General features: G+C 34.2%; 1 protein-coding gene across 4 annotated transcripts in view; it reads right to left on the bottom strand.

Moving 5' to 3' along the window:
- The window catches only part of Dgkh (diacylglycerol kinase eta), a 192,534-nt gene that overhangs the window by 19,571 nt on the left and 158,134 nt on the right, over positions 1-14,829 (bottom strand). For 3 of the 4 annotated variants that reach the window (XR_011707375.1, XM_027928977.2, XM_027928978.2), the window contains exons 22-27: positions 8,780-8,887; positions 7,241-7,354; positions 6,852-6,986; positions 5,773-5,936; positions 3,891-3,996; positions 2,553-2,645 (exon numbers count right to left, since the gene is read on the bottom strand). Coding sequence is in view for 3 of the 4 variants with exons in the window: in XM_027928977.2 (XP_027784778.1) it covers positions 2,553-2,645; positions 3,891-3,996; positions 5,773-5,936; positions 6,852-6,986; positions 7,241-7,354; positions 8,780-8,887 (720 nt within the window). In the remaining variant the exon portion in view is untranslated. Of the gene's footprint in view, positions 1-2,552; positions 2,646-3,876; positions 3,997-5,772; positions 5,937-6,851; positions 6,987-7,240; positions 7,355-8,779; positions 8,888-14,829 lie in introns of those variants that run through there. The other variant, XM_071611474.1, reaches the window with a different exon arrangement.

Here is a 14,829-nt window from a genome sequence, read left to right as displayed (position 1 = left end):
AATTTTAAAATGAGAGAATTTTTTAAAAAGAACACAATTCTTTATATTTTCATTTAAAAATATCTGGATAGATTTATGCTAATTCTTAATTCCCAGAGATGATACATGTAGCTAACCTGACTTTAATAATATCACAGAGAAAGTACTGCTTTTAGTGTTTCTAAGTAAACCTTTCCCTCCCTCTGTTCCTCCTTCCTTCCTCCTTCCTCCATTCCAAGCATCTATCTACCCATTCTTAATGCTTATACTAGTGATCTGTTTCATTATTCTACTGATTTGTGCCACAAATTTTTATGATTAATATAGATTGACCTATGAATAAATAATATTTTTAACTAGTCATAAACTTATCATAAAAAGAAATGTATAAAAAATCTGCTCGAAAACTAAAAGAATGAGTTTAAGAGAAGAAAATAAATCTAAGAAAAATGTGTGATGAAAAGCTGTTGTAAAAATCAGGGCAAAACCAAAAAGCTAAGTGGTTATTAGTCTAGAATAGGGTTTGGATACATTTAGAGACTTTAACTGGTCACCTGTTATTCACCTTTAACCCATTCATAGCAGTTAGTGAAATGCATGTATGTAAATGACTAAAGATGAAGTAAACACTGCTATGCACAGAACAGGAGGGAAGCTGATTGGGTTCTAGTCCTGGCCTTGTGACTAATGAACTGTGCAACCAAGGGAGGGGTAATTGCTTTCAGGAGCCTTAGTTTTCTCTTTCAGAAATAGAACAAAAGGACATTATTTCTGAGGTCTCTTCTAGCTAACCAGTACTTTCAGAAATTACTTTAAAATTGTAGAGAACCTATATACATGCTCATATACTTTTAGAATTGAAAGTTCAGAGAGAATATTGCTATTATTTATTGTGAACATTCTTTTTTTGTTGTTTTCCCCCTAGGTTTTTAAAGGTATCTACCTTTTCTAGTCATTCATAAAAATATGGAGATTCTCTACCCTAATGTATAACATTTAGCACTTTCATTTTAGTTTAAGGATATGTTTTATAAAATTGATTAAATGGCTAGTAAATATTCTTTCTAAAAGTAAAATAAAGAATAAACCTTAGTTATTTAAAATATGATCGAATATTTATTATGATTTCACTATTGTTAAGGGTGTTGGCAAAATTAACTACAATACATTTTAAATCAAACATTTATATTTGACAATGACAGAAAATGAAATGTGTGTGTGCAAGTGTGTGTGTGTGGGGGGGTGGGGGGTGTGTTTCTATTTTCACATAATACAATTGATAGATAATTACAAAGTAGCACAAAGAGGGTACTTTTGGTATTGAGGACAAAGTCATGCTTCTAGTTCTTGTCAGAAATTATCTTAAATGTAATTCAAGTAACAGAAAAAACACGTATCCTCAAAATAAAAATTGGAACCCAAGTCACAACTCACAGGATTTCCTATAGGACTTATTTTAGAAAAGGAGAAGATTCTGTTTAACGGTAGGAGTGCCCAAAACAGCCAAGTGGATGTTTCCATTGATTTTATCAAGAGATAACTGAAGTTTCTCCCTAAGTTTTTCTGGAAGGCCATAGTAGAGACAGCTACCTTTTGTCCCATAGAAGCTGTATTTCTGTATCCCAAGGAGGATATAGAAAGGGCATTGGCCTTCATCCTGCCTTTAAGCTTCTCAGAGCAAAGGATGCTCCAAGAGTGGCACTTTTTTTTGGCCTACAGTTAAACAGAAATTTCAAGCATGATTACTTAGGCTGGCTATGGGAAGGACTTCCCATTCATACACCACCTAGCACAAATATTATGACTTTAATGATTTCTATGACTTTATTTAGGTGTATATTTACCCAAGCAGAGATGAAATTACTATCAAACAAAATGTTCTGAGATCACCACTTATCAATTAGAACAGTTATGAGGCATGCCACATAGGGACCACAGCATATGTGAAAATGCCTCAAGTGAACTCTAGGTGGCGACAAGATCCAATATCCTAGAACATTTGACAATGGTGAGGTATTTTTAAAGAAAGACTGACTCTGGATTAGCATTTATCCTTTAGGTCAGTGGACTGTGTCAGATTTAGACTTACCTAAACTTGACTTACAGGATCAAACTGAGTTAAACTAGGGATATTTCCTGAAATTTAGTTCTTGAAATGCTGCATCTATACAGTGACTTCTTTAAATAAATCTGAAGAACCATGTCAATAATTTTTCAAATGTTAATTTGGGGCATTAAACCTATTATTCCCTCTACTTTTATGCATAAATGAGTGCCAAGGAATGACTACTACATTTTATAAAACTTGGGTCTTTCAAAGCTGACTGGGAGAGCGGGATGCTATATAAACACATAATGACATCTATGAGGGGAATGTCTACTTCTGTTAGCCTAAATCATAACTTCCAAACTTAGCCCTATATTTTCTGGAAGGCAAAAGCCTGGCAAAAAGGAAGGTCCGAGAATGAAGGCCAGAGGGCCTTAGGATCTACTGAATGCACATTCCCTAGTGAAGGTAAGGCCCAAATAATTATTTATTCATTGTGATAGTATCAATCACTTCTTTTTCTTACCAAAGGAACCCTCCCAACTAGCAAAGATTCTGTTTCATTATACAACGCCTTCACATTGATGGCTATTTCAGTGGCAGTATCTCTTGTAAGATTCTAGAAAAGAAGAATATCAAAGACACATAATTCTGCATTAAACTAGGATTCCATTGTAAGTAAATACTTTAAATTACATTCATTCATGATTTAAATTCACATCACAGTTTTTAGAAAATCTATCAAAATTCTGTTATAGGCACAAATCTCCAATAAAAAGTTAAAATCCATCAAAAATGGAAACAAACCTTACATGATGCCATTCACTGTTGGGAGAAATGTAAACAGTATAAAATTAATCTTAGTAATACTGTCCTACTATAATAATTTCATAGCCACTTCCTATCGCAATTGCAGTAGGCTCAAGTGTTGATAATAGCCACTTAAAATGTCCCGTGACACTAATGACCTCCACCTGAGCAGATGTCTCTTCAGCAAATCATCACTCAAGTGATCTCTCATGGTTTGCATATTTCTAACTGTACACAATACATATAACATACAAATTATGGGTGAATTGGCTTTTGATGTAAGTCAACAGCAGGCTATTAAGAGGTAAGCTTTTAGGGAGTCAAAAATTAAACACAGAATTTTGACTGTGTATGGGAGTTGGTACCCTTCACCCATTTGCTGTTCAGTGTCAACTCTAGTTAGGTCTATTTACTGACTTTCACTTTCAATCAAATTGCTTTTTATATTTGTAATCTTGAGAACTAGCATTTACTTAAATGCTAATTTAAGTAATTTCAATTTACTTACAAGAATAACACTATCAGTTTTCTCTATACTATACCATTGTACTGTGTTTTACAATTTAAGATAGTTATGTTCTCTCTTCTATTATTTAACTTCTGCATTAAAAATTTTACTAAGTATCAACTTAAAATTCAGCAAAACAAAATGAGGTAGGAGTAATTTCAGTGCACAATTTCAAAAGTGAGCAAACATCTCTAACAGAATGCACACTGATTTTTAAGTCTGGCCTTGATTAAGGTGCAGGAGAGAGGGTATGAAAGGACTAAGGAAAGATGATATCAGTTAAAAGGAGAAACACTTGAAGGAAGGTGGCAAATGACTGAAAGTAAAATAGAAAAAAATGGGGAGAACTGAAGGACAGGAGTGAAAAACATGGGAGAAAAAGGAAAATAAAAAAATTTGTTGACAAATTTCCCAAAAGCTTCCGGTAGAAACTCATATGGACTACATCATTTTCTTTCACAGGATGTGGCATATTTTACAGCATTAAGATCATATGTGTAATACCAAAAGAATCCATGGAATGAGAATTTACCATGAGATCCTCACCTCCGGGCACCTTGGGTTGGCTTTATTCAGTGCATGTGAGCATGCATTCACCGCATGGGCCAGTTCTTGTTCCAGAAGACAGTGAATTGTGGCTGCGTCACAAATCCTAAAAATGAAAACAAAACAAGTGAGCAAAAAACTTTGGGGGCATTGCTGATTTTTTTTTCCTGGAGTATAGAAGTAGTTGGGAAAAAAATACCCTATAAAGATCAGCAAGGAAAAAAAAAAGTTTAAATGGCTGCTTAATTATGGAGGGCACAGGATATATTTATAAAATGTAGACCTCATTGCAACAAAAAAATTAAAAACTCTTTATGTAAAATGTTAGGTTCATAATCAGAAATAAGCATTTTGAAGTGCTACTAACAAAATGGAGTGATACTTCATTTGGCAGTATCATTGGAAAGAGAGGAATCACAAATATAGAATAGAAACTTTTACTTATTGAAACTTCAAATTCAACATATATATCATCTGTATACAAATTAGGGGAACATATATATCATCTGTATACTAAGTGCTTTACAAGCATTATCTAATTTAATGTTCACAACTTTAAGGAGTAGCTATGATTAGTTTTCTCCACTTCATGGATGAAGATGTTGAGGCTCAGAGAGATTGAGTGTATGTATAGAGCTAATAAGTGATAGAGCCAGGATCTACTTCCATTCAACTCCAAAGCCTGTTGTGCCACACTCCTCGAGTAGTCAAACCTCTAAGAATGGTTTCTGGAAAGCAAAAATCCTAGAAGTCCCCAAGGCAAAGAAAAGGAAGGAGGAAAAGTTTATCAGAAAATAATGCAAAGTTTGCAGATGAGAAAGAAGGCAAGAGTAGGCAAATACTTTTTGCTTCTGACATCTTCAAGGAGAAAGATCTTTAATCTAGAAAGAACAGAAAAATATCAGAAGTCCTACACACTTGAATCGGGAGTAAGAGAGGAATTTAATTCTTAAGGATCTTGCAATTGGTATACAAATTATAAAGGAACCTACAAATGAATCTCAGCATTATAGCATCAATAATGTTGAGCAACCATGGAGAATAGATAATTTATTAAAAGAACAGATTTGGGTAAATGTTTTCCTAATTTTCAAAGAATGGGAAAGAATTAATGTTCAGATGACCATTTCTACTTGGCAACTGAAATCTCTTCCTCAATATTTGTAATGTAATTTAAAATCTTTAGTCCAACTTGGAACCTGTCACATCCTCTAATTATATCATATTATAGATATCATATGATACCCAAAAAGTAGAGCTGGACATGATGTGCTTTACCTTTCAGGTATTATATAATCTTCATAGTAAAGTAGCTCCATTTATATCCATGTGGTAGAGAAGATTTAGGTGAAGAAAAGTCAAGAAGTCTTTCTTCTCTGAAGCTCACTTCTGGTTCTAGTGATTTTCATGTATTTTATACTCAGTACCTATGTCTTATCTCTTCCCTTTCTGTCTACCAAAAATTAATTTTTGTGTGTTCTCTAAATTCTGTTGCATACTTGTTAGAAACTGGTTCTAGGGACTCTTTTTATTTTATTTTAAATAATATGACTCTCTTTGGGAATAGGGTTAATGTTTGGGCTTCTTTCTACATTCCATGAACATTTAATTAATAATTATAAGGCAATATGCAAGTGAATAATAGAGTGTGAAGATCATATGTAAAAGAGAGTATTATGTGGCAGGGTAAATTAATCATGTTTTCAGAAGTATAAGATCTGGTCTGAGGACTTGATAAAGGAGAGTGGCAATTACAGAGGCAAACATGAAGCAGTAAATGCACCCCTTTTTGATTCTACAAGCAACTAAAACTACAAATTAAAAAACAAAACTTGCTAAGACTAGAGTTCTCATGGTCTGGAAAGCAGGCAGAACCTCCTACCTAGTAATAAGCTCTTCTGCAGCCTGGGAGCACAGCTGCATCTGCGACACCTCTTCTGTTGCCAGGTCAACGGCATGTTGGATGAACAAATGGGTTCGAAGAACTGTTTTACCAGTGTCGCACTTCTGTTTATCTTCCCAAGATTTTAGAGTGCTTTCAAAGGCCTGTTTAAAAGTAGTATTGCAGTAAATGTTTTGTGTAACAGCCCTGAGACTCAGATAAATGTGTATTTAGACATTATATGAAAATCTTTGAAACTATGCTTTCTTTTTCTGTAACACCTGACTCAATAAACCACAAACATGAAACAAGACATTTTAAAGTTTTCCAATGTATCACACCAAAAAAAGAGTAATGTGATCGATAAGGATAAATATATCACTGAACATAAAAAGACTTTAAGTTTCAATGTTTATTTCTTCAATTTATGCTTCAATCTTTACCATTTTATTTTACTTTGCTATTTTATCTTAACTATTTTACTAGATAGCATGAATATTGTCAGTCTTATTTGTTAGGGGTTGACCTTAATTAAAAATATATACTATAGGGAAGACAAAACTAATGGAGACAGTAAAAAGATCAGTGGTTTCCAATAATAAGGGAGGACAGATGCATAGGTGGACCCTAAGGGGTTTTAGGCTGTTAAACTATCTGCATGACACTATAATGGTGGATACAAGTCAAAACTCCTCGGTACACAACACAGAGTAATGTGAACTAGGATTTTAGTTAATAACATATTAATATTGGCTTATCAGTTGTAACAAAAGTACCACGCTAATGCAAAATATTAATAATAGGGGAATATGTGTGTAACAGGAAGAAGGATGTATGTGGGAATACAATTAGAGTCCTCTGTGTACTTTTGCTCAATATAAGCCTAAAGATTTTAAAAAAATATATTTAATTTAAAACAAAACTGAATATTCATTCATATTTAAAATCACAATGATTTAAATGTCAGATTTAAGAGAATTTAAATCTTTCCCATTTCCTATTTTTCGTGACAATTTAGAATTTAAAAAAAACAATTTGATAAAATTCCAGAATAATTTTTTGTTGTTGTTATTACATACTCTGTCCCTTGTTAGCATCTGAGCTCTGTTTTTGTGCACAATTTTGATAATCCCTGGAGGCTGGACCCATGCTTCACCATCCACCTGCACTGGAACTCCCTCATCACCAAATATGGTGATTTTTACTGTGCGGCACTGAAATAAAACACATTGTTTTAGAGTATAAGTCATCCTGAGAAATTGACCATCAATCTCTGCATGTGTTCAGGCTTGATATTTAGGCCATTCTGTGGGAATGGAATGCTATGCTAAACCACTTATGATGACACAGTAAGAACTGACCTGACAGCAAAGTCAATATCATACAGAAGCATATTCAGGACAGCTGTCATTTGGAATAGCGGCCCCCAGCCCTCCATGGCCCAAGAAGCATAGTCAGAGAAACAAACCTGGGCTATTCGATGATGCTGCAGCTTAATGACCCTTGAAACTGCCATTTGCATGCTATCAAATATTGCAACAACTTCCAAGATCTTGTCATCAAATGATGGTGCAGTAAATATCTGAAAGGAAAAACTGTTTCATTTTCACTGAACATTTTGGTAAAGTGGTACATCAAATAATGTAAACCCTGCTATCTGTCTATATTTAGAAACATAAAAATAGTGAGCAACAAGCAAATAAACATTAGAAAATGATAATCCAAGAAAAAAAATCACTGAAGATGGCTTAAAATAAATGTAATTTTTAAAAAGGATTTTGCATAGGGATAGAAGACTCATTTACATAAAGCACTGTTTGGACTAATGCATTTTTAAATGCTTCATCTTGGTATAAATGCAGCAAACATCTGCCATATATAATTCAGATGTTTTGCTAAGCTAATGTCTGTAATTTTTAGAAATCTAAGAAACCCAAAAGGTGAAACAGTTTCATCAGGTTAAAGCTAATGAACATGCAAATTATGATACAGTTCACTTGGTTATTCTAAGGGAGATCTTTCAAGGTATTATAAGCAGCATGCACGTGTGCCTTGTATCTTAATACAATAACTTTTTAGGGTATTGAACTATGGAAACAGAAACCTCCGGTGGTAAAATTCACGTAAACTTTCTTTTTCTTTATGTTAGATGCCTTTTCACAAAATTAATTACTTAAAAATTTAAATTTAGACTGTATGACTTTCCCTCTTTTGCCCCCTCTTTTTCTTTGTCATAAATAATTATTATTCTAAAAAAAACAACATCAAGTAGTATCCAAATTGAGAACTTTCATTGAAAATATCAGGAAACAAACTTTCTAACTGATGATTAATTACGTGGCAAAAGTAATTTTGCTGATGTAATTAAATTATGGACCTTGAGATGGGGAAATTATCCTGATGCTCTGGGTAGACCCAAAGTCATCACAAGGCTCACTAAAAAGTGAAAGAGGAAGGCAGAAAAGGTGACTAGAGTGAAGCAATGAAAATCCAACCTGAGGGAGGAACATGAGCAGCTTCTAAAAGCTGAAAGGACAGGAAACAGATTCTCCCTTACTGCTTCCAAAGTCACACAGCCCTCTGACATCTTGATTTTATTAGCCCAGGGAGACTTTGTCAGACTTATACCATATAGAAATGTAAGATGGTAAACCTGTGTTTTTACTAAATTGGTGTTAATTTGTTATAGCAGCAGTAGAAAACTAATACAGGTATAAAATTAAGAAGCAAGATCTTCCTTTCTTTATATCCTAAATTTACTTTCCTGAAGTATATGCTTTTGCATTTACCCCCCAAATTGTAACCTACATCCCAGAATAAGGAATTTTAGAGTAAATCCATGAAAAATTATCTAAATAAAACCTTGAACAAATCTATTCTATCCCTATACCTTCCCTGTGTAAAACATTCTGACATTAAATTAATATTTAAAGTACATCTTTAAAATATATTACATGAATTGAATCATTGTTGAGGTAACAGACTCTATTTCTATTTTGCTACTTACATCATCCTCTTTGGTTCCACCCCAGAAGTTAGTGCCTCCTGCATAGCTAGGGATGTTTAACACTGCTATGCCTTGCAAACTGGGGAGAGGAATATACTGCCCATCGCACTGCAAAGTACAAAGCCTAGAGGTTAGACTTCAAGAGCAACACCATTAGTTTGGAGGATAGTAAAACACCAAAGTCAAAGAGTGAGGGAGCAAAATGTATTGGTTATGTTTGTTCTCTTGTAAGTACATTCCTACACATTACAAAGGCATTTATCTTATTTTTTTCTTAATTGAAAAAAAATTGAAAGTATAAATAAAAGCTGCTACAGAAAACTGCATTTAGAAATAAATGCTTTCCCTCTTCTTTCCCCTCAAATCAGGCAGTAACTTTCTTGAATCCTTTTCGGCCACTTGAGAGATTCTCACTTGCTTTATGAGTTTAGGCATCCTTTTGAAAGCAACTCTTTAAGGGCAGGTTCTGGTCCAGCCCACGTTGGTAACACCTCTCTAAAAGGAACTGGTTACTGGCTAAACTCTAAAGCTGAGTTTTTCAAGGAGTCAGAATCAAAGCCAAACACAAAACATGCTTGTTGGAAAGCACCTGACACTCCTTGCCTTCTCATTACTCACTCAAATGAAAAGTACCACTTAAATGAAAACAACAATGACAAAAGTAATACTGTTGGTGAAGTAATTATATATGTGAATAAGTTTTACTGAGTAGAAACAGAATTGTTACCTTTTCACAAATGTTATTTATTAAATTAATGTTGTTTGCTTTACTCTATTAAGTCTTAGAGCCCAGCTATTAAGAAGGAGATAATCAGTAAAGGGACTGAATGTTTTCACCACAAAGAAATGATACATGATTGAGGAAATCCATGTGCTTACCCTGTTTTGAACATTATTCAATATGTACATGTACCAAACTATAACATGGTACCCCATTAACATGTATAATTTTTATATATAAATTAAAAATATTTTAAATTACTCAAGAAAATGAGTATAATTATGTTACATAAATTTTATGATCACAATAATTTAATCAGTATTTGGGCTGGGGTTGTAGCTCAGTGGTAGAGCACCTGTCTAGCACATGTGAGGCACTGGGTTTGATGCTCAGTACCAAAAATAAATAAATAAAATAAAGGTATTGTGTCCATTTACAACTAAAAAAAAATTAATCAGTATTTAAACTGAGCCACCTAATGAAACTAAATGAACATTTGATTTAATGGAAAGATTTAAACCTTTTTTTTTTTTTTATCTTTTAAGACTTCAAAATGGTTGGGCTGGGGATGTCGCTCAAGCAGTAATGCGGTCGCCTGGTATGCGCGGAGCGCTGGGTTCGATCCTCAGCACCACATAAAAGTAAAATAAAGATGGTGTGTCCAATCTCTCTTAAAAAAAAAAAAAAATGGTGTGTGTGTGTGTGTGTGTGCGCGTGCCTGCCTGCGCGTGCTCAGTTCTGGTAGTTGAACCCAGGGGCATTCTACCACCAAGGTACACCCACAGTCCATTTTATTTTGAGACAGAGCCTCACTTATTTTCCCAGATTGTCTTCAAACTTGCCACCTTCCTGCTTCAGTCTCCTGAGTTGCTAAGACTATAGGTCTGTGCCACCATGCCAGCTTAAGCTTTATTTAAAAAGAGAAGAGCTTACAAATGTCATATTTAAAATAGATTCTATACCTCCATTAAATAAGTCTCATATTAAAAATTATTAACATCATAAAAATGGCATTTTAATGCCCAATCAAAATTGTCTTTAACATTTAGAATAAATGAGAATCTAGTTTGAATCCATTTTCAACCACTGGTATAATTGAGACCTCATATGTTTTATTTACCTCTACATGAGATTTTTACAATTTCTTTTCCTTTCCCGAAGATAGGGTGTTAACCAGTAGACAGGCTGAGTATTCAATATTTACAGGTCTACATTGTAACCCAGCACTCAGGGCCAATGCCTGGCATATAGCTAGTACTGAATATATACTTGTTAAATGAATATTAATTACTTAGTAGAATAATGAACTTTTTCTAAATTCAATACATTAAACTGGTATCTGTGTGCTTTAGAAAGAGCTGTTTTCATTAACATGACTAAGTTAAAGGAAATGGAAAAAATGCTGTCTCTGTAAATATAAAAGAAGTAATTTTAAAACTGTTTAATGGATGCACTTTATTTGCAAGCATGAATGGAATAAGATGAACATTTTCAGAAGGAAGTGCCATGTATACTGCCAAATGTAACCATTATGTATTAAGCAAAACACAAGTGAAGTACTTAATGTCTGTGTCATGGAGTCTCATAGGAAAAACACAAGCAGCACAGATTTGACAAATTAGCATCACATGACCGAAAACTTTCTTATATTCAGGAAGAACTTCGGGAGAATTATATCCTTTTATAATTGTCCCATTCATCCCACATTCCATTTGTGGTTCATGATGTTGCAAAATGCCATGAGACTCCAGATATACACATGCATATACATACCTGTCTCCATATGTGTGTGTATCTGCATATGTGTATATGCATGTGTGAATATATATATATATATATGTATATGTATAGAATAGGACAGATGTGTACGTGTGTGTGTGTGTGTGTGTGTGTGTGTTTGTCTGTAAATATATCTGTCCTGTTCTGTTACTCTGACCAAGCAATGTGAGATAGTGGAAAGATCGTGGGCTTGGTTTGAATTCTCTCACTGAGTATTTTGAGTAAGTCCCTTAAATTTTCAAAGCTTCATTTTGCTCAACTGTTAAATGGGTTAATAATTGCTAACACTTAGTGTGGCCAATGAAATGAGGTATAGGAAAGCACCTAGAACACATAATCAGAAGTCAGTGAATTTCCTTCTTTAGTCATGATTACATATTGTTTTATGGTAACAAAGCAGTGAATTTGAAGTGATGGCTCCTTCAGTTATCAGCTGTTTGACCTTAGGCAAGTTCCTCCTCTGAATTGAATAACAATACCTACCATGTAAAGTACCAGGATTGAACCCTGGGCACTTAACCATTGAGCCACATCCCCAGTCCTTTTTAAAATTTTTTTATTTTGAGACAGGGCCTTGCTAAGTTGCTGAAGCTGGCTCTGAACTTCTAATCCTCCTGCCTCAGCCTCCCAAGTCACAGGGATTGCAGGCTTGGCCCTAACTCATAAAGTTCTAACAATTAAATGTGATGGTATAGGCAGAATTCAGTAAAATTCAACTAGTATAAAATAATTTAACCAGTAGTTATGACTAATTATTATTGAAGTAAACTAAACAAAGATAGAAATCACTATTTCTATCTAATAACCAAAATTTATTTAGGTTTTACAAAGTATAAACAGATTATAGAAATAGTTTAAGTAACCAAAAATGTGAAATAAACAAATATTTGTTCTCCAATACCTATTTCATTATAGCTTACAGATGGATCTTGTTTTTTAAAAGTGACTTGTTTTTCTTCATTTTATCTTAGTATTTAAAGGATTCAAAACAGTATGCAATCATTATTTCAGTTAATAAATAGGAAAAGCTCCTTGACACATGTAAGTTAGGTATACTATAGGCAAAAAGTCAACCATTCTTAATCAAAATGTTTAAAAATTTAATGAGATTTTCCTATTTATAGCTGTAATCCCAACAGCTTGGGAGGCTGAGATAGGAATATCAAGGATTTCTCTATCATAAGAGTAGCAAGATGTGTTACTGTGATTTTATTTTATATTTTTGGCATTCCCAAAAGATTATAAATCTCAGTCAATGATTCTGAAAGTTGGGTGTATTTCAGAACCAAAATTGATGGCTTGGGAAACAAAATTTATACATGTAGAATTCTTTTCAGTTTACACTGTTATTTCTTATACCTTAGCTCACTGAATTATAATTTGCACAGAAGTATTATTTCACTTGTTGTGTAGACAGAGACACCAAAGTCTTTCTTCCACACAAATTCAAAGTTGAGACTTGAAATCAGTCTCCTTTCATACCACAATATTCTGGACTGACACTGATGCAGAGATTTCTCTGGAAAGAGCTTCTAAAGATGGGGCTATCTCTTCGCCTTTATCTCAAGTGAACCATCATATCAGGGAAATTAATTTGTAGACAACAGGCCTTCCATGGTCTGTTATTCTTGGACACAGAAGGTGTTCCTTCATTTACTTTAAATGGCAAAGAATTCTCTACTTTTTTTTGGCGGGGGGGGGGGGGGTGGTACTGAGGATTGAACTCAGGGGCATTTGATCACTGAGCCACATCCCCAGCACTATTTTGTATTTTATTTAGAGACAGGGACTGTGTTGCTCAGTGCCTCACCATTTGTGAGGCTGGTTTTGAACTTGTGATCCTCCTATCTCAGCCTCCTGAGCTGTTGGGATTACAGGCGTGTACCACTGGGCCCAGCGAATTCTCTACTTTTAATTTTTCTGTTTTTATATGTCTTGTTTTACTAATTTGTTTCTTCATGTATCATTTAACATACACTTCTATATCAAGGATCTTAACTTGAGGTACAGAAACCCAGGGTCCATGAATAGTTTCAGAGGGACTGTTGAACTTGATGATAAAAATAAAACTTTTATGTTCACTAACCTCTGGAATTTAGCATGGTCCTCAGTTATAAATGTAGACAACAAACAGGCATTAGCAATACCTGTAATTTCACTGTCAATAGAAATACAGTTTTTTTTTTTGTATATTACAAATGTTTCAGATATCATTTATGTTCATCATTTCTTTAAAATTATAGTATTTATTAGACATGCCACTAGATTTTCACTTGATGTGGCAATGAAACATACATTACTTTTAAACAATTTAAAAATATTTTGGCCTGACGTGGTGGTGCATGCCTGTAATCCCAGTGGCTCAGGAGGCTGAGACAGGAGGATCAAGAGTTCAAAGCCAGCCTCACAAATGGCGAGGTGCTAAGCAACTCAGTGAGACTCTATCTCTAAATAAAATACAAAATAGGGCTGGGATGTGACTCAGTGGTGGAGCGTCCCTGAGTTCAATCCCCAGTACTCCTCTTTCCAAATTTTTTTGTTAATTTATTTTAATATTATTGGTTTCTATGTATTTTATACAATGCACTTCAAAAACATTTGTAGAAGGGGTCCAGAGTTTTACCAGAATGTCAAAGGGTCTACTGCTTCAGAACCTTTATTAAATGGAGTTCAAAAGCAGCTGTATAAGAGTAAGATATCCTGTTAATAACCTGGGCATCAAGTTGAAGTGGCAAATCTATGTTTGTAGAGCCAAGTTTCTTGCAGGAACTAAGACCCACCAGACATTCTGATTCCAGATAACTCTTTAAACTTTAAAGATGGTCAGTCATAGGGGTTGATCACAGAACAGTTTGTAAAAGTATACCTAATCATTCTGTTTTCCCCCTTTAGTATAGTACTGAATACATTACATCAGATAATCAACACTTTATATAAAGCAGGCTTTGTGCTATGTGATTTTGTCCAACTGTAGGTTAATGTAACATTTGAGGTAGGCAAACTTAAGCTATGATGCTTGGTAGGTTAGGGGTATTATATCATTTTTGAATTACAGTTTCAATTTATAATGAGTTTAATAACCCCATCTTATCAAATTACACTAAATCATCATTTACCTGTTCATTTACTCAAGAGAGGGCTAGGTGCTGTGCTAAGTACTGGAGAAAACAAACACAACTCCCTACCTGTTCTTATGGAGTGTGAACAACTAGAGACATAATTAGAAAAGGAAGGATTACAATACACAAGACACAGGAGGACATCTAAGTTGATCTGGTGATGAGGCTGTGAAAAATAGCATTTACAAAATGTGATCCTTCCTGATTTTTGCATCTTTTTTAAAAATTTTGATTTGTTATATATGACAGCCGAATATATAACAATTCATATTATACATAGAAAGCGCAATTTTTCATATCTCTGGTTGTACACAGCAGAATCACATCCTTTGTGTCTTCTTACATGTACTTAGGGTAATGATGACCATCACATTCCTCCATCTTTCCTACCCCTATTCCACCCCCCATTACCTCCCTCCCCCTTTCCCTTT

The sequence above is a fragment of the Marmota flaviventris genome, chromosome 4 (genome assembly GCF_047511675.1).
Source record: "Marmota flaviventris isolate mMarFla1 chromosome 4, mMarFla1.hap1, whole genome shotgun sequence".
Taxonomy (NCBI): Eukaryota; Metazoa; Chordata; class Mammalia; order Rodentia; family Sciuridae; genus Marmota; species Marmota flaviventris.
The sequence above is the reverse complement of the archived record's forward strand: the minus strand, read 5'-3'. Positions and strand labels throughout refer to the sequence as shown.